The sequence below is a fragment of the Patagioenas fasciata genome, chromosome 1, assembly GCF_037038585.1.
Source record: "Patagioenas fasciata isolate bPatFas1 chromosome 1, bPatFas1.hap1, whole genome shotgun sequence".
NCBI classification, from domain to species: domain Eukaryota; kingdom Metazoa; phylum Chordata; class Aves; order Columbiformes; family Columbidae; genus Patagioenas; species Patagioenas fasciata.
In genome coordinates, this window is record NC_092520.1 from 141,650,342 (window position 1) to 141,671,192 (window position 20,851).

The 20,851-nt window shown below is 37.0% G+C and overlaps 1 protein-coding gene across 5 annotated transcripts in view; it reads right to left on the minus strand.

The window, feature by feature from the left end:
• SHISAL1 (shisa like 1) overlaps nt 1-20,851 on the minus strand; it is an 84,302-nt gene that overhangs the window by 42,214 nt on the left and 21,237 nt on the right. For all 5 annotated transcript variants that reach the window (XR_011741807.1, XM_065829174.2, XM_065829173.2 and 2 more), the window contains exon 2: nt 2,066-2,164. Coding sequence is in view for 4 of the 5 variants with exons in the window: in XM_065829174.2 (XP_065685246.1) it covers nt 2,066-2,132 (67 nt within the window). In the remaining variant the exon portion in view is untranslated. The remainder of the gene's footprint in view (nt 1-2,065; nt 2,165-20,851) is intronic.

A 20,851-nucleotide genomic window follows, 5' to 3' on the forward strand; every position in this document is an offset into this window, starting at 1 on the left:
GCTTATGGAAGCTGACCTCTCTTCAATTAAAAACGAAACAAACCAAAAAAACTTCATGCTGGTTGCAAAGTAATAAGTGATAAATTTAATCATGTAAAATATGTGTGAATTAGCAATGACCTAAAACCACTCCTACATATGCCAATAGTAAAATTCCCCAAGGAGCAGAGTTAGGCTGGCATGAAAGACTTGTGATGATTTCAAATTAAGCCTGTACTCTAGATGCTAATAACAGATGTCAGATAATAAAATACTAATAGCCAAGGAGCAACAGAAAGTTAAGGAACACATTTACAAAGATAATAGTTTGTGATGTTAAGAGATAAATTATGGAAGAAGTAAAAGCTATACATAATTAGTTTCAAATAAAAATGCTGCATTTCAGGGGCAGTATTTTTCTTCTCAGAGAAAAAAAAATATCAGAACACTTGGATTTGAGAGAGTAAGCATGCATAGACAACAGTGGCTGTCTACTTCTATTGGCACACATGGTTCCAGTCAACTGGAACAAAGATATTTATATTTTATATGGTTGGAGAAGTGGGATATCAGGTCGTCTCTAGAAGAAGTCTCCTGTAAAGAGTGGTAAAGGTATGAAAACTTAACAAAAAACAACAGAAGAGACTGGAGCAGCTGGAAAAGTTTTATGATGTTTGACCACTGAGATATATTCGGTGAAGCCTCGAATAATTTGTTTCATTTATCCACCAGGGACATAGCTTTATGACATGACTTTAAACCGGAAAACAACAAAGAAGCTGCTAGAACCCCTGTGCCTGATGCTAGCACATGGGAGGAGGGCAGTGACATAACTAGGGATGCAGCACCGTACATAGGGATATCAGTGGAAGGACTCTAAAGGACAGTTTTAAGATCAGGCAGAGAAGTAGTCTAGTTTATAATATTAAAACTTTGCTAGCAAGGGGACTGTGCCAACTACAGCTAAATAATGAGCTATCATTAGCAAGAATCAACTTGAACACTTGCAAACAACCAATGAGACTGTGGGCAACAAAACACACTTGAACTAACTGATGATGTTCTAAGACCAAATATTATAAGCATTAGGCAGACAGAGTAGTAACTACTCTTACTGGAGCACAAGGATACTTTAAGACAGATAATGCCTGGTGAAGTTTTAAGTATGTTGTTTAGAGATGTGATGTAGTGCCAGGGAATAAGGATCAGTGATGTAAAAAAAAAAAAAAATCTGTTTGGATTAAAAAGCACTTCAAGTATGGAGGACAAAAGAGGTTGTACTGAGAGTTAAAAACTCATAGGATCAAATCTACCTGGACTAAGAACCCTTTGTTTTTTTTTTTAATATTCATTCATCATTACAGAAAACCTTAATGTTATAGATAACTCCTGAAGAATGAATGCAACTAATAATCACAGCATTTGACTAATTCTCAGTCTAACAGTTGACAGATTTCTGCACAAATCCTTTCTGTGTGCTAGGAGCAAATATCTAGGGTAAATATACCAAGCATCGGGACAAAAATATTTGGAACCACTCCCTGGTCCAGTGAATTATTTAGATTCAGGAAAAAAGCTATGATGTCATGCATTTTTCTTTTAAATACAGGTAAGACAAGTTACATTATATCTAACACATATTTATCTCAAGAATAGCTGAATTTCCACGTTCGGTCCTTCATGTGCTTACGTACTCACGTGTGCATATATGAAAATACACAATTGGAACATGACTTGCTCTGTTTCCAATAGATTGTCATTTAGCGAAATGACTAGATCGTATGGTGGTGTAGAGCTTGCTTTTTTCATTTAGATGAGTTGAAAAACTAGCGTATCTAAACAGTAGCTCTGTTTATTTTCAGCCTGCTTTACCATGTCAGCATCTCACCATCTTTTCATTTTAAACAGAATTTTCAACTGCACTTCAAAGTGCAGCTTTCATTTCTTAAATACGAAGACGCTTTATGTATTTATTACTTAATTAACAATCATCGGATCTTTTTTGCAGGAATGCAGTATTAAATTGCAACTAGATTTTCCCTGGGGCACACATCAGTGAAAGATAAATGTGAAGCATAAAAGTTACCTGCTGATAAGAGTAACGAAAGCAGAACCATCAGCACATTCAAGGAATGTTGACCACAACTTGTCATCGTTAGCTTTCATTGGTCCATTAGAGAATTACCTGTTTGACAAGATGCAACATCATGGTTAAGTGTCTGTTTCATCACATTTTCATTGTTCAAACTTTTACTTACCCACAAAGCTTTGGTAAAAATGAGATGGCTTCACACAGTAAGAAAAAACAAACAAACAAAAAGCTCCCAAAAACCCAAAAAACAAAACATACTTTTTTTCTGGACTTAGAAGTGAAATAAATTTTCCTTTCCATGATTTCATTAAAATTCCTTTCTCATTTCACCATGAATGTACACAGCTATTTACATACTTTTCACTAAGCCAGAGTAGAGATGAATCATAAAAAGACTTTATTGGATATTCACACCTTCCCTGTAATCTACATTCAGCAAAACTATGCTTGTTTTACTGTCACAAGAATGGGTTGTTGTATTAAGCCTATGAGGACTAGAAGGATATAAACAATATAAAAATAAATGGTCTGCTTTGAAAGTCAATCTGTTTTACCCCATTAGAGGGTGCAGTCGTTCAGAAAGTGGGTCAAGCAACTGAGATGGTTGGAAACATTTCAAAAAAACTGTTGTTTCATTAGAATCAGAGCATTTACTGGTATTATTATTTCTTGTCTTCCTAGAAATAAGAGTGAGATATGCAGTTAGGCTGGCACTCATCATAAAAGGGCTATCCTAGTTTTTTTGCAGAACAGGCCCACAACAGGGTGAGTCCAAATGCATCTTATATCCATATGGACTCAAACGTCACCAGCTGCAAATTCTACAGCTCTAGCAGAGGCTCTTTTCTAATGCAAGTGTCATCCACAACATCAGTAGGAATGTCTGATGCCCTATTCTGTTGTTGTTGCTAACGCAGACCAACACTGGACATGTAAAGTTTTCAGCATCCTGAAGTCACATTGACATTAGAGAATAATAAAGAAGTAATTATTTGGTTTGTACAACAACACTGGGAGGTTGGGCTATAAACCAGAAAGCTTAGGTGGTGCTGCTGAAAGCTGGTGGGGTGAGTTTAATTCTTGGGTTGTTAAAATTGGAAGCAACTTGAAAAAAAGAAATGAAAACGGCACTTTATGTCAAAAATTACACTGTTGTTTCTGACAGCTCAAGAGCAACATGATGCCAAATGTTTAACAAATCAGTGTTGTATCATATAAATAGCAGATAGGTGTCTACTGTAATCTACTGGATCAAATAAAAATCCTGAAACAATTGTGCCTGTATGTAACAAAAGCGGAGGGGAATTTTTCACTGGCAAAAAATGGTGCATCCAGTACAAGTAGATTCTCTAAGAAGTTATGCTAGCAAATTAAAACAAACAGATCACAAAGGTAAAAATCAGTGGCAAATTTTGTACAAGAAATCATGACAGTTTATACTGTTATCTGGAAGCACGATTAACATCCAAAACACTGTATTTGTAGGTTTAAAATAAGTCAGTTCTTAAGTCCGTTCTTCCAAGGGGAAAACAATTAGAAACCATAACACCATGATGACAAAAACTGCAGAAAACTTGAATGATAATTAAGAATATTTCTCTAAGTTCCAATCCTGTTTGAGAAAGCCACCACCTTTTTTCAGAAGGAATATTACATTAATTAAAGCACCAAGCAGACCTGATGTTAGAATTGCGTAAGAAGGAATAATATTGAACATAAACCAGAGGTTAAGAATGTAGGAAGTTAATCAAGAAAAACACATAAAAAGGACAAGCTCTTACCAATATTGTTAGGAATAAAAGGAATAAGATTTTTCCCGAGTAAAACAAAGCTGCAGGAATTTTGATAGTGATTCATTAATAGAGGGAAATCTGGGGTTTAGTAAAATTTAATTTAAAAAGAGATAAATAAGCACTTCTGTTGTGTATCTGGGAAGAGACAGATGTTTGGCATTGTGAAGATTATTAAATATTTCCATATCAAGAGTAATTTAGGATGACATTAATGAGTTGATAATAAGGTTCATAATTTGATATTTGTAATTCTGTGTAATTTCTATCCAGTTATGTTAGAAAAGCTGACTGGGGAACCTATATATAATTTTTTTCAGTTTTCTGGGAAACTATGGCATCTTTCAGAAGACCTAAAGAAACCTAAGGGCATTTTTAGAAGTAAATTAGATAATCCAGGTAATTACAAGATTGTGAGTGTGATGTGGATCTAGAAGAAATTAATGGAATGGTTAATACAAAATCCAATTAATAAATAATTTAGGAAAGTAATATAATTATTGCATATCACTGTGGGCTTATGGTAAATTTTATTTCTCTCAGTGTTTTTGTTGACAAAGATAGCTTAAAGACAGTAATAATATAGTAGATTTCTGTAAAACAGTAGCATGCAATTTGACCAGGTAGTGAGAATGATGCAAAAAACCAGGATAGCATATCGGTTATGGAATACTAACAGACTAGAAGTAAGATGCATATTTTATGAAAAGTACAGTCTTGATAGTAATTGAGTACATGCAGCCTTATTGGTAATTTTTGATTTACGTACTGTATGTAGAAATCTAGAAGCTTTTCCAGGGGGAATATCTATTCAATTATATCCAACAGAACTGGCAACAATGAAATTGGCATTTTAATCCAAGTCTTGTGATGCTTGTATTTTATTAAATGTCAGCTGTGAAGACCAGAGCAAGAGACTTGAACATTAGAGCCACACATCAAAGGCCAGGAGAGTGACAGAATACATGTATATGTATACATGCCTACATATTTGTGATGATAGGGAAATGATCTGATTTTATAACTACTGCCTCAGTGATGATTAAACTGAATATGACTATTTTTAGGAGGATAGAGATACAACTAACCATTCATTACTTGATCATTTGGAAATGTTATTTGCTTTTTACATGCTGTTGTCTGACTAAAGCAGTCATATTTAGTGAAATATCATGAGGATGTCTCTGAGCTATTAGAGCTCAATCAGCTAGGTGAAAGAGATGGTCAGGAAAACAGGCAGCAGGCTAAAAGAAAATGCGTAGATCATACCAAATATTTCCTACTGCTAGGCCACAGAATAGAAGTGATGAAAACACAATAATTAGCAGTGATCTAGCTGAGTACTTTTTTAGAATCATTATTAGTCAAGACTGACAGAGCACTTTAAAATTAGAGAACTACATTTGAAGGAAAGAAGAAAGATATTCTTGGTTGTAGTTTTGTTTGTTTAAATCAAGTCTGACTGCCTGGAAGCTAAGAGATTAGTTTTCTTTCTAGTTGTGTAAATCAGCAATTAGAAGTGTAGTCTAATACACTGGTTTAAATTTTTAATGCACTATTCTAAGCTTATTTTTGGTCACTGTGGTGGGAAGGAGAATGTTCATCCTTTTCCACATCCTTTGAGATTCCCAGCTTCACATCACTTCCTTCTGCTAAAAATCACAAGTATCTCTACAGCTACAAAGTAGACTAAAGAAACAGTTGAGGAATCACAGTTTTTCACTCTGTGTTTCAACATGTTTACTATAAAATAGAAAAAATGGTCCTTACTCATGTTTTTAAAGTGCTTTGCTATCTTATTTTCAGAGTAAGGATTATGTTAGGATATTGATTTCCATTGCGGAAGATGCAAAAGTGAATGATTCAATAGAGTAACATCCAAAGGAAATGTGCTGTAATGTCATAAGCAAGGAGAACAGACCTTAACATGAGACACAACAGGTGGGTGGCTTTTTGTGTCTGCCAACAAAGAGCCTGCAATTGCATTGTAACGTCTAATCTCACCATCAGTACAGAAACTGAACTCATTTGCATTTAACCTCCCTCCTCACCATGGACTTCAGGTGCAGCAACCAGACAGATATATCAGATCATTACATCAAATTTTACTTTTTACTTACACACCATGATAATTTAGCTCTTACTCTGCTGCTACATACATTGCTTTGCTTATCATTATAGTTTTATCTAGCTGCCTTTTCTTGAAGGGAATCAGTGACTCATTGGAAAGAAACGCTGCCAAGAGAAATAACTATTTCATGTGGCAAGATTTTTGTATAGAAATAATTTTCCCCTCACCCTGAAGGAAAAGCAAAGCTATGTTTAGAAGAGATGTTTGAAAAACATTGCACATTTTGCATTTTTTGGTTATTAGAAGGAACAAAAGGAGCTAGCAAGAGAATTTAATAAATACATCAGCACTGCCTCACAACTTAGCTCTCTGTATAGAATAACAGAAAATAAGGTGATTCAAGAGATCATGTATTCCATCTTTCTATCACAGGATTAAGAACACCTAAACCATTCTTAGTAGAAGTTCACAGAATGTCCACCACCAGAGGGGCTTTCCAGCCTTCTCAGGCAATTCCCTTCCAGTGTTTCTCTAACTTCATGGCTAGAAAGGTTTTACAGTGTCTAACTTGCAGCTCCTTTGTTTTGATTCAAGTCCATCCTACAACCAGTGGAGCTGGAGAACAATTTACCTACAGATACACTGGTTACATCATTCTTTGCATCAGTCTTAACGCATACAAAAAGTGCTATCATATCTTCACTTAGCTTTTTCTTAGGCTAATAACTTCTACCTCTTAGAATTCTTCCTTAAAAAGCATATTTAATATCATATCTGGCTCTACACTTTGTGGCAAGCTTGTGCATGTGTCCTGGTTTTGTTAAAAGACAAGTTCCTCTTTTAGTGAATTTGCCTGTCAGCTAAAGCTTTCCTATTAGCTGCATTTTCCTGGAGAACCAGATATATGTTGTGGTAAACATAGCAATGGAATGTGAAGTTATTGATAAGCATGGATGGACATCTCGTGAGAGGGGCAACGAGAAACAGGTGACCAAGAAACTGACCAATGGAGTATAACATCCCATTCACATGAATACTTCATATAAAAGTGGGAGATCACGAGGATCTCATCCCTTTTTTCCCTTTTTTCTTATAGCCGACATTAGGAGAGGACCTTGCTAGTTGTCCCTGTGAACTGAGGCCTAGTGAGAGACTGAATCCAGCTCCGGTTGGCTGCAGAATCCAGTCCAGGACTTCGGGTGCCAGCTCTGCAGTTGCTGGGACTTTCAAGATTGGTTTTGTATATTTTGTATTATTTTCTCTATTCTTATTAGTAGCATCAGTAAAACATTTTTAATTTTTCCAGCTCTCTTCTCTCTGTCCTTCTTTCCCTCTTGATTGCCTGTTCTTAGTGGGAAGTGGGGAGAAGGAGGGGCAAAAGGGGGAAAGTGGAGGAGAGAAGGTTAACAACACATCTGCCATGGTTTTATTGTCACCCTGCAATCAAAAGCCTTGACAGCGTGTAACTTTAGTTTCAGTTACTTGTATTTTCTTACTGCCCAGAAGGTCCTAGTAAATACCGCAGTAGCTGCCAACTCTTCTAAGGTAAATAAAATTACAGCATTACAAAAATGCAGAGAGCCACAGAGCTTCTGCTAATCCTCACAGTTAATCAAAACACACATAGGTGTACCACTGTTATACCAAGACAAGTACATCTACATACAGACATAACTATATAGGTAAAAACACACCACCGCACGCGACCTAATTGAGGATGACTCCCTCTTTTCACACTAATGTCCAGCAGGCCTTCCAGTCTTAGTACCAGTGACCTGGCCCTGGCAAATCACGCCACAGCAGCAGTTGCAGTGATGGGATGGCCTCCACTTTTTCCTCCATTCTCTTGGGACATGGTTATCTTCCACAGTTATCATTAAATAATACCTAGAAAAGCTCTGATTTACAGAATCTCTTTTTTCCCAGTCTCCCCATGGAAAACACCCTCACCAACCCCAGCTACACAACAGATTTGCTGCACTTATTGGGACAAGGAGGATCACCAGCTGGGATGTGGCCTCCTCTCAAACTCTTTGCTCATCTGTAGACAGCAGACAACACTGGTTGCATTATGGCACCAGTGAGGGAATGAATAATGTGGCTGAGACAATTGTTAAGAAAGCTGTTTAAAATTAGATGGAAAAGAGAAGGCTGTGATCCAAACCTAACTGATAGTCCATCTTTGTTCACTTCTTATGTTAAAATAGGCTTAAAAATGCATCTAGTATGAGTTCATGAATGCTATTACAATGAAATTATAGTCTTATTACAAAGGCAGCAGTGTAACTGGCATGAAAGTAAACCTGATTATGAAAAAAACATGTGGTTTCACACTGCAATAACCTCAAGAAAATATTTACAAAAAATGGATTCTAGTTTTCGGTTGACAGTTGTCTTATTTGAAATGAGTGAAACAACCTATGAAAAGAAACTGCTGGTAGAAAACCGTTTGAATTATAGTGCAGCATTAACATTACTCAGTGTCTTCTCCCTAAAAACATCTTATTACACATATGCTTGAAGTTAAGCCTGTGTGAGTCTCTAGACAACTGCAGATAAAGCATTGCAGTTAGGGTTTTGGTATCGCTAAAGACTAGAAAATTTATATAACACTTAGTAATTAAATCCTTCCCTCTAATTTTATAAAACTGAAAATATTAACTACTTCATTTTATTTCACTCCACACATGCTTGTTATTTCCCCTAGCTATTCCCAAACAGTTATGAAGAAACAACATGCACGAGTTTTAAAAAATAAAGCAATTAAGTACAGCCTGAAGACCATCTTCTGAACTTCAGGCAGTCTATAGGTGTTATTAATAGAACAAGGCCAAGAAACCTGTACATGCTACATCTGTCAACTGTCAAAGCTGCTCATTCATCACCTGCCTCTTTTACCCCTTTCACTTTTTCACCAACACATTTAGTCAGCCATTGCAACCTGTTCTACACCTACATGACAAGAGAGACATCATCCGTGTGCAAGTTGGAAATGGATTTCAGCAGTTCCCACCCTGACTAGGCAGTATGCTATGCAGTAGAATCTGACATAGAAATTAAAAAATTATTGTATTATAAGAAAATTAATTTTAGAGAATCAGTGGTACATTCAAGACCTTTAGACCACAAAATGTAACTAGTGAGAATCTTACCTAAGGTAGCACAGAATCTTTATTAACAGCCAAATTTCTCACTGTCTCCATAGCAAAACTAAAGACATTGCTGTAACAGCCCTAGGGCAAATAAACTTTAGCTAATCAATGTCTTGGTGCAATTATTTACGTATTTGCATTTGGTAGGATAAATATTTGATTTTCTGGATTTATTGCTGATAAGGGTCAGGAAATTTTAGATCTTTGTCTGTCCTACAACTGGCCATTCACTGTACACATTCAATCTCATTTTGGGGAAAAATAATTAAATTACTTTGTGGAGACAGTCAGCTATTTAAAAATAACAGCTATCATTGTGATGATTTACTGACACATAACTAACTTCAGCTACAAGTTAGCAGCAACTTTCTCACTTTTCATAAGCAAAAGTCCTTCTGCAGCCAAGATCTGCAATCTTTCCTAAATCTCTGAACAACACTTAGTTTTGTTAAGAGACTGAAATATTCGTATATTCTCATTTGTAGCTACTGTATCAGCATGAGGCTAGGCAGCTGACAAAGATTAGTTGGAGTCATTTAGAGACCTTATTTTTAATGAACTAAACTTTCATTTGCAGATGACACTAAATTGGCTGGAGGTGCTGATCTGTTGGAGAGTAGGAAGGCCATACAGAGGGATCTGGACCAGCTGGATCGTTGGGCTGAGGCCAATTGTCTGTGGTTTAACAAGGCCAAGTGCCAGGTCCTGCACTTGGGTCATAACAACCCCAGGCAGCGCTACAGGCTCAGGGAAGAGTGGCTGGAAAGCTGCCTGGTAGAAAGGGATCTGGGGGTCTTGATTGACAGCTGGCTGAACATGAGCCAGCAGTCTGCCCAGGTGGCCAAAGACACCAACAGCATCTTGGCTTGCCTCAGGAAGAGTGTGGCCAGCAGGACTAGAGATATGATTATGCCACTGTATTCAGCACTGGTGAGGCCCCACCTTGAATCCTGTGTTGTTTTGGGCCCCTCACTACAAGAAAGATGTTGAGGTGCTGGAGAGAGTTCAGAGAAAGGCAACAAAGCTGGTGAAGGTTTGGAGCACAAGTCTGATAAGGAGCAGCTGAGGGAACTGGGGCTGTTTAAACTGGAGAAAAGGAGGCTGAGGGGAGACCTCATTGCTGTCTACAGCTCCCTGAAAGGAGGTTGTAGAATGGAGTGTTGGTCTCTTCTCCCAGGTAGGAAGTGATAGGACAAGAGAAAATGGCCTCAGGTTGCACCAGGGGAGGATCAGATTGGATATTAGGAAAAAATTCTTCACGGTTTGTGAATCCCTGGAACAAACTGTCCAGGGAAGTGGTGGAGTCACCATCCCTGGAGGTTTTTAAAAGGCATATAGATGAGGTTCTTAGGAACATGGTTTAGTGCCAGATTTAGGTTACGGTTGGACTTGATGATCTTGAGGGTCTCTTCCAACTGGAATGATTCTATGTATACCTGGATAATTGAGACAAACAAGGCAGCTGAGTGATTTTGTGCAATCAGCTTCTAAGATTAGCCAGTTGTATGAGCTGAAACTAGTGCTTCATAAATGAAATAATAAATAAATCTAAGAAGACGAAAGTATCAAACCTGATCTATCCATGGAGCAAAGTAATCTGAAACAACTGAATTGTCATTCTGGACTTATGAATGCTCTTGGTCTCCCATGAGGTAGGACTGATAAGGGAATAGACACAGTTTTGAAATAATTTCCTAAAAGAGTCTGAGAGCAGGACAGGATTAATTTTAAAGTGATTATAAATCTTGATTGTTAATCAACTTATTTCAGCTTTTAAGAAATGCAGATCGCTTCTTTAGGGAAGCTTAAGCTTGTGTTTTTGAGCTACTTTCAGTACAGAACCAGAGCAAACGTACTTCAATTTTAAATATTACAATTTCTAAGTCTTGAATAATGTAAATTATACTAGTTTATTTGAAACAGTTTGTCCATGTAATTTTAAAGATGTTACCAAGAAATAAAAAGTTAGGTAATATTAGCGATTCTGTAACAGGCATGTTTTAAAAGTTTCCCAAATTTGCTAGACAGACAAATATTGCTTGACAGACAAATATTGCTCAACTCTATTTTAAAGCACAGCTCTAAAACCTGAGAATAAGTGTATCTATAAATATGGCAGTAAACCTCACCAGTGTATTCTCATTATCCATTTGAGAAAAAAAAAGTAATAAATCAACAACCTATTTAGTGAAAAATAAGTGAGTAAATTTTTGATTTCACTAATATATTGTCAGCTGTATATATACAGAAATTAAGAACTACCTGTAGTCTCTATGGGAACACTTTTGATACATTTTCATTTTAAAATGGCCTTTTCTGAAAAATAAACCTTCCTATGAAAAGTCTGTTGACATCTAAATTGTATTTTATTCTCATATTCTCGAACATCATTAATCATTATCTACACCTAAACAGACTGGTAACAGTTTCAAAAATTGTTCTGCTCAGAAGTGCAAAAATACGAGAAGTTAAGCAAAAGTTAAAGTGGACTCATAAAAAGGATTAATTTAAACACGTCAAATTAAAAGGAATTAAGAATTCCCATTGATACTTTTTTCCTCTTTCCATCAACTTTAGAAAGGAAGTTTCCTTTCAGAAATCTGAATTACTACTCCATTCCTTTACGATCTAAACAAACATTTCAAGCCCTTGTATGGTACCAAGTTGTACTTTAACTCTGGCTAACTACTAGGAATCAATCCTTGAACAGTTATTACCTTAACAATGCCCTGTCTTACAGTACCAGAGCCAGTACTTTCTAAAAAGCTCCAAAATGTTTTTCTGGACAGGGAGTATTGAAATAATAACTTCTGTTTCTGTTCAAAAATGTCACCAGGCTATTTAAGATATTTTAAAACCAGTACACAATGCAATGGGAAAACCAGCTAATTTTGCTGGCACAGTTAGCAAAGTCAGGAAAGGGTGCAAGCCCTGATTAATAGAGCAGTGCTGGAAGAAGCTGCCAGTTGTGGTTAAACTAGCAAAAATGCTATTTTTTTTTTTTTTTCCCCTCAGTAGGACCATTTTACTATGCCAACACAATGTGTACCTGTTGAGGGTTAGGATTGCGGGGTGACAATCAAACCCTGGCAGATGTATTGTTAACCTCCTCTCCTCCCCACTTCCCCCTTTTGCTCCTCCCTCTCCCCTCTTCCCACTAAGAACAGGCAATCAAGAGGGAAAGAAGGACAGAGAGAAGAGAGCTGGAAAAATTAAAGATGTTTTAGTAATGCTACTAATAGGAATAGAGAAAATAATACAAAATATACAAAACCAATCTTGTAAGTCTCAGCAACTGCAGAGCCAGCACCCGAAGTCCTGGATTGGACTCTGCAGCCAACCGGAGCTGGATTCAGTCTCTCACTAGGCCTCAGTTCACAGGGACAACCAGCAAGGTCCTCTCCTGATGTCGGCCATAAGGAAAAAGGGAAAAAAGGGACGAGATCCTCGTGATCTCCCACTTTTATATGAAGTATTCACGTGAATGGAATGTTATACACAGCTGGTCAGTCTCTTGGTCACCGCTTTCTCGTTGCCCCTCTTGCGAGATCTCCATCTGTACTTATCAATAAGTTTGCATTCCATTGCTAGGTTTACCAAAACATGTATCTGGTTCTCCAGGAAAACGCAGCTAATATGAAGGCTTTAGCTGACAGGCAAAATTCACTAAAAGAGAAACTTGTTTTTTAACAAAACCAGGACAGTACCTTATCTGACATAGATGGGTCTGCACTACAAGTGTTTCGGCAGTATTATTTCAACTTTCCTAAGGAAAACATCTCAATGTGCACTGCAAGCCAGTTCTAAATGTGAACTGAAAGCATATCCGTTGTCCTAGTGCAGACCTACATCTGTAGGCTCGTCTACTCTGTGAAGAAATATAGGTTGCTTTCAGTATTTAAGTTGGTTCACCTAGGACCAGTTCAGCTGTCTTTACATTACAGAGTCGTGTTGATATACCCTTAGTGCTGACAGTAACAAGGCTTATGAGAAATTAAATGGACCAGGTAGTCATCTCGGGTGATCTGGCAAAATTCTGCACTTGGATTACTACCTTGTCCATGTGTGTGGTAGTGTTTCTGGGATGAGCTGGCTCTTCTACGATTTTGTTCAAAGGGCAAGACTTTTTCGCTTTTGAAATTTGAAACTAGTCATCAGCATTCTCTTAAGAGAAAAATAACTCTTTGGATTCCAGTAAACATTTTGATCAAATCTTGCTCACTCTCTCATTTAAGATAATAATGAAAAACCTCCATCAGAGTAAAATGAGAAAGAAACAGCCTTCCCCCTTAAAACATCTATAATGGTATATTCAAACGTTGCATATACTGAAATGTTTCTCAGTAACATCATCAATGAAGGCTGTTCTTAAAGTAGACTAGAACAGGATAAGGAGCTGTCACTGCACAAGCTAAGAAAAAAGGAAACTGTGTGGGAGCGTTGCGCCAACAAATGTTGGAGAGAAAAACTGTATGGTAGAAGATGGAGTAACTTCCTTTCACCTGTTCTTTTGCCTTGTTCCTGTTAAACACACCAGCCTCACACTGCAGCAGAAAGTGCTGATTTTCACTGCTATACACTTGAAGAATACATTAAAAAGCTGGTTTTTATAACAGTACATGCCTGTGCTACTGCAACCATTCTAGCTCATAAGCATTCTAATTAAAAACCCTGAAGTTTAGAGCCCCAAGAACACTGACTTGTTAACAAGAACTAAAGTTTGAAAGTTACAAGGCAGCAGAACTAAGAAAACTGCTAGTGAATCCTTTGTCCCCTCCTCTTAGGGAGAAGTACTTGCAGGACAAAAGAAAGGACAATTTTTAGTAGTCAGAACAGCAGGTGTGGAGGTTGCCAAGCAGAAGGAAAAAAGGCATGCAGAGCAACAGAAAAGTGGCTTTCAACTTTTTTTTTTTTTCTGAGCACACATTTTTGGAACTGAAAAACCAAGTAAAAGAAAGCTGTCCTGCTGGTGGTGACTACACAGGCCCCAACTCTTGCTTCAGCTCCTTTGTTTTACAGGATGTAAAAAGTGCTAATTTTAGGTCTAGCTTGGGGTTTCTGCAGACTTTTTGCTGTGTACAGAGGTAGGTGTGAGAGAAGCCAATTGAAAAGGTTTGTATAGAATTCCACAGAAATCCTGCTTCTTGACCTCACATGGATCAAGCATTGAACACCCACTCCCCATTGAATCCAGTGGAGTTGAGCAAAAATACAGGAATGTACCAGAAAGTATTAACTACTGATTGAAAACACAACATTTATAAGTGGCTTCCTTAGTTTAATATTTATTTGTATATGCTCAGTGGACAGGCATATATCATACACATAGAGCATACTCATTAGTGTTCCAAGTACTACAATAGTACCTGTGAAACCTCGTCATGAGCCACTGACATCAACACTGTACTTTGTTCCATACAGCCACCTACCTAAGAAATTGCTTCCACCTGAAACACTTGCCATTTATATGTCTATAATTACAGTAGTACACAGAGAACAATTTGTATAGAAGAATTGCTGAAAGAGGCTCTGAAAGCCTCAGGTATGGGCAGGGAGGGAGTGGAGCTCAGTTCACACCTGAGACGGGCTCTGGCACAGTATTCTGGGTCATTCCAACACCTATATGTACACTTCTCTCGACATAGTTATTAAAATAGTTTGCTTTGATGAAAAAGTCCAATATTGATAGGGATCAGTTTTATGTTTTTAAACACTGAAGTTTAAAGGCCAAAATTAAATGCCTCCAGAATATGACTGCACCAAGTGCCATTATGAAGACTGATGAATATACTTGGTTTCAATCATGGGGCCAAGTCCCACTGGATTCAGATGGGTGTAAAATCATGTCACTACTGAAATAAGGTTTTGCTGTCAGCTATACTTGAAATACAATTTCACCCTTGCTTGACACATGTGCAAGTTTGGTAGGAGGTCAATGGGCTCATAGTTTATACTGGAGACTGTGGAACAATCACCCCACATCCCAATCAACAGTAAATGACCCTGAACACAGGCTCATGACCACAAAGCAACTGAGGAGCTACCACCCTCCTGGATGTGTCAGCCTCTGAGCTGACAATTGTGCACTGCAGTGGGAAAGTACTCCTGAAGAATGATTTACCCATCTTTCTGAGGCCAGTATTATGCTTCTAGTTTCAGCATCCTTCTCAATCCAATTTACCTCACCATGCACTAACAGTAAGCACCATGTAGATGGAAAGCACACTGAGTCATGCATAAACTAAGTATGACCCAGCCACGTATTTTGATCCCACTCAACTGTTTTCTACAAGTTTCTTCTACATAGAGAACAGCATTTATTTCTGCATCTTGTACAAAGTAACTTTAACATAAGTGTTTTGATTAGCTCCTTCACTAACTCATAGTTGAGTTTCAGGGTAAAATACAGGCTTTATTGAAATCAGTGGGATTTTTGCCTTCAAGTCAACAGGATCAGCATTTTATATCAGATGCTCACATCCATTGTAACAAACCACTACTTGTCTTCAGGTTGCAGTACCCAAAAGTTCCATTTGACAGAACTTTCTGAAATGGTTCCTCTGACAGTGACAATTAATTTCCTCTTTACCTTATAAACCAGTAGACAGACCATCAACAGAACAGATCAGCTTCAAATAATTCAAATGTAAGGAAGAAAGTACAGCATTCATCCTGTATGGCACACAGCAAAGATACTACTAGGAAGCAGTACTGCAGTTTATTTTTTTCCCCAGATATTTTAGAGTCTTAAACAAATGAAAAAAACAAATGGAGAGGTGGTACTATTTCTATTTTACAGAAAAGAAGCTGATGCACAGAGCAGTTGCAGTCATAAATGAAGAATACATCAGATTTGACAACTCTGTACCAAGTTTCTAGGTCTAATGCCTTAAACAGTAAACACTGATTAAAAATGCCATGCTCCTGTGAAAACCAAACAGGTTAGGGAAAACAAACAAATGAACAACGCCAACAGATTCACTACCTATGAGAATGTAAGATGGTGCTACAGCTTCTGAGGCAGGTAGGCACAATACGTATGCAAATTTTATGCGCAGAGTATGATTTTAACCCTAGTATCTTGATGCTTTTTAAAGGTCTGTTCCCAAACATCGTATCTGTTTTAACAATTTTTTTTTCCCCCTCTTGTCTAATAAATCTGTAATTCTCTTGACAGCCATCACAGATGCTCATTCTGTAGTCATTTTCTTTTCACTAACCATAAGGATTTTGATATCCACTATGTAATTTATTTAGCAGTATGGATGAACCCCAGACAATCAACTGTATCTTGGGACAGTAAATTGCACTCAAAATATAATGAATTATGAAATCCTTAGAACTCAAATGTAGTTGAACTGAATCTAATGAAGTTTGTGAAGAGCAAGGAGGCTTTTTATATTTGGAAATAACTCACTTCAGCTATAGGTTCCAAACCTGAATTCCAGCCTACCCTCAAACAGAGAGGTCTGATTTAGGAAAGAAGGATTGAAACTTGCCTTCTTTATTTTACCTGGAATGGCAATTCATGGAGATATCTCTGGAAAACTCTGGGGGAAAAGATATTTCAAGAGGCAAAGGAGGGGATGAGATAGAAACTAATTGACAGTGCAATGGAAAATGGGGTCTTCCAAATAAGGAGATAGGAGCCAGATGCAGGAGTGATTTCTACCCTTCTGTCTAATGTTATTCTATTCCTTCCCATCTTTTGCTTCTTAAATAACAATTTAGTCCTTCCAGACAAAATGGTGGGAATAGAAAAGATCAGATGACTTCTGAAAAACCCTTTCCTTTCCCGATTTTTATTCTGTCTTCTAGTTCCCTCTAAAATGCTCCTCCACCTCTCCATCATCTGTAAGTTCATTGGCACATGATCTTTTCTAGGCAAAACTCAAAGTCAGCGGTTCATTCCTCAGCTCCCTTGGTAATCAACTGTCTTCTAAACATATTGCTTTTGTTTGTGGTATTTGAGAAAGGTCATATATTACTCTGCATTCTCCTTGTTGTCTTATTCTCTCTCAAAAGCAAATTCCTTATTTTGGTTAACCCCCTTGCTCCTGAATCCTCATGTTTTAATACCTAGAGTTCAACATCAGTTAAAAGGGTAAGCACAGACTGTAGCAGGTTTTGGTGTAATTTGTGTCATGTAATACCATCTTGCATTAATGCCCTACTCAAATGACATGCTACAAGCACTACAACAATGGTATAAAGGAGGTTTTTGAGCCTTTTGAGCCTTTTCCAAGGCATCAGTGCATCAGCTGTTGTAGCTACTACAGGTCTTAAATGTAACTAAGTTAAACAAATGTTTAAATATGTTGTCAGGAACTTTTCCTTTAAGACAATAATCTTGATTTGTAGTCATAGCAAAACATTGCAAATAAACACAGCCCTCCTAAGAAGGTTTAGGCAATCCAAGGTCTTTCACACAAAGATATAATTTATTCTTATTTAGCATGTTATCCATCCTACACTAATACAATAGGAAAATTTTAATTGTCCTGGTCACAATACTGAAAAATTTCTAAGCATTGAAATCTTACTGATTACAGGAAATCAGCTGCTCAAAGAACAGTTTACATAGTTTTCAAAAGCCAGAATAAGACCTTATACCATGTGCATGAATTTTGAGGGTTTCTTCTGCCTCTTCTTTGCATTGAGACACTGTTAATCTTGCTGCCTCACCCTAAAATGTATATTCATAACAAATTTAAACAGTGCAGAAGTAGAAGATAAGACCAATCACTGGAACTGCAACAGGATTTGGGTTTTGTTTGGGGTTGCTTGTTTTGTTGGTTTTGTTTGTTTGTTTTTCTCCTTCCAGCTAGCACTATACCATACTACAACTGCTAGAACTTTGGTTTAATCATCCTGGTTTTCTTCTTATTGCCCAGGGTGGTATCACTATCAGATGACTATGCTCTAGACAGTTAAGTTCAGCTCTGTTCTTTTAAACCAGTTGTATAAATTTATTATACGTGTAGTTTAACTCATAAGAACTTACACAAGTTCTTGTTCTTAAGAAGCCTTCTTAAAGGAAAAGAGCTGACTTCCTGCTTGTTCATGGTGTAAACCAAAATAAAACATTTTGATTATACAGCATGCATAAAAAATAAGTTTTATAACAAGAATAATAATTTATGAAGTCATATAGTTTTAAAAATGATAAAGGCATCATGTAGATGTAGACATTTGAGAACAACAGAAAAACCCCAACATTTTATTCTAGAAACATCCAAAAGCTCATTTTATTTCTCTCTAGTTTATATTGAAAGAGAAACACACACTATCCTGGGTCAAATGAAACATTCTGGGTTGATTTAACAGTTTTGAGTTTTTTTCCTCCTTGAAAAGGCAAAAACATTTCTGTTTAACCCTATTTAATGTCACCCCATTCCTCATACAATATGCTTTAATTTTTCCATATGGCCACTAACTCAGAAATCTAATTCTAATGCCAACTTCATTACACAGAAGTCAATGACAAATGTTTAAGTATAAGAACACAAAACTGAAGTTTCAATTCTTAACAGTAGATTTTTAGAGGTATTTCAGCAGGTTAGAAGAAGTTACAGTGAAATTCCTACATAAAGTTTGGCTGTCAGATCAGTCACAGGTCAAATCCAGTCATGCTTCTGCAGAACAGACTGTTAGATATTTGAAAGTGGACACAAGCAGAAGTTTATCTTAGAGATAAATTTCTTCTATATCCCTTTTATTAGAGGCTTACAATGTTTTGAAGAGAAAATTTCTCCTGAAAACTCTGTATTTAATTATCATAACAGTGAATTATTATACAGTTATTTCATTGCTTCTGTAAATGTCTGGACTCCTATGGAACTCTTATCAGCATGGATATCTTTTAACCCAATGACTTCTGTTGATTAGTTGTAAATAAATAGTCAATCCTGTTGGACCAGGTTAACATTCTCTTATTCGTGCATTAGAATAGAGCTGATCATCCCTTGCTGTATCACTTCTAATTTTATATGTCCTTTTGCATCCCACCTTCCAATCAACAGCTTCAGTCTTTTCAGTATTCTCTCTGAAGCAAGCCTTGTATATCTTGCCATGTGATAAATACGTTAGAAACTCAAGATTCCTTGATTAGGAAGGTAGAATTATCTTTTAGTAAGACATGGATCATAGTGCTTATTTCAAAGATGCACTTAGAAAATGAAAGAGTATCAAAACGCCAATTATTTTGAAGAAATAACAAAACGGTTTTGAAACACTTTAGATTAGACTGATGTTTACATAGCTTAAAACTTGTTTTCTTTGAGAAGGTACATCACAGTAGTTCGGAAACCCTATCAATTAAGAACACCACTCAGTGAATAACAAAGTCAGTTTAAAGGATGTCTTGTTCTTAACCTGATAATACTTCTAATTAAGAGTTATTTGCTCTCACACTATGGTTTTTCGGCAAATCGTCCCCCTCTCCCCCAACTGTATACTGAAGATGCCAAACAAAAAGGGAAAAACTGTAATTTTATCTTGCTCATAAACTCTAAGCATAGCAGCTTCTGAAGGCAATTTTGAATTTCCAAAGCATCTTCCTCACATTATAAGGTAATTACCAATAATTGGGAAGGCCATGCTAACTTACAGAAATCTCAGTCTAAAAAAAAAAAAAGCTCACCTTGAAGTACAGCACTGATTAAGAAAGAATAAAATTTTAAAACATAAAGAATAATCATACTTAATGAAACACTTCTCAGTTAATCAGGTTTGCTGCTTGAAACCACAAAACTGTGTGCATCAAGTTCCACTTAATCCTTCACAGAAAGGTGCATAACCAGGCCAGGCATCCACATTGTTAACTGCTTTTCAATGGCATAAACCTTGTCACAAAGGGGCTCTTCAAATTAAGACTATTGCAAAATATACTCAGAGATGAGATCGAAAGTTCATCTGAAGAAGTGATAATCCTCAGGGAAGTCAAGAGGTTGCAACCAGAACTTAAACACCACAGTTTTGTCCCTTGCAGGGCACAGTCATTTGATAATTAACAAAGGTTAAAGTTGCAAAAAGCAGACATCTAAGAATCGCTGATGCATTTGAAAGAGTAAGCCTACTTGTTTATCTAGTAGAAAAATACCCGGGATCTTCAAATAGATAAAGCAAGCCATAAAGAAATCCAGAAGGCATTGCTTGTTAAAGTAAACAGAGAGGAAAACTGGTTAGGAACCAAGACAAATATGACAACTGTTTACAACCCGAACATCAATGAAAAAAGTCAAAGCCGCAATATATGTGATAGCAATACATGGACTTCTGCATTAAAGATCTCCAACTGACTGCTAAATATGTGCAATACAAGACAAATAGAGGCACTTAAGAACAAACCTGTGGGGATATCAGCTCAATGAACTTGAAACGAGCTGTTAATAAAGCACTGTCTCAATTGCAACTGTATAATACAGCCAGTTCAGAAGAATACCCACAAGAGAAAGGCTAACAAAGCATTTGCAATTAAAATCATTCATTTAAAAGTCCAGGCAGTCCTATTGGGTTGACTACCCACAGGCATGTTAAAATTTTCTGTGGGAAAAGAGTGATCAGCATGTTTTTTGAAAGCAAATACTACTCTTAAAAAGGCAGATCTCCCACAGAAGTACATATGCAAGATTACAGAGCAAATCATACTTGAAAGTGCTGCCAGTTAACCTGAGGGAACTGTTTGGGTTCTGTTATTTGTCTACAGGTGTAGAAGAATGAGAACCAACTAAATTCAGACTTACTCAGCATATGAGCAGGTCAGTGG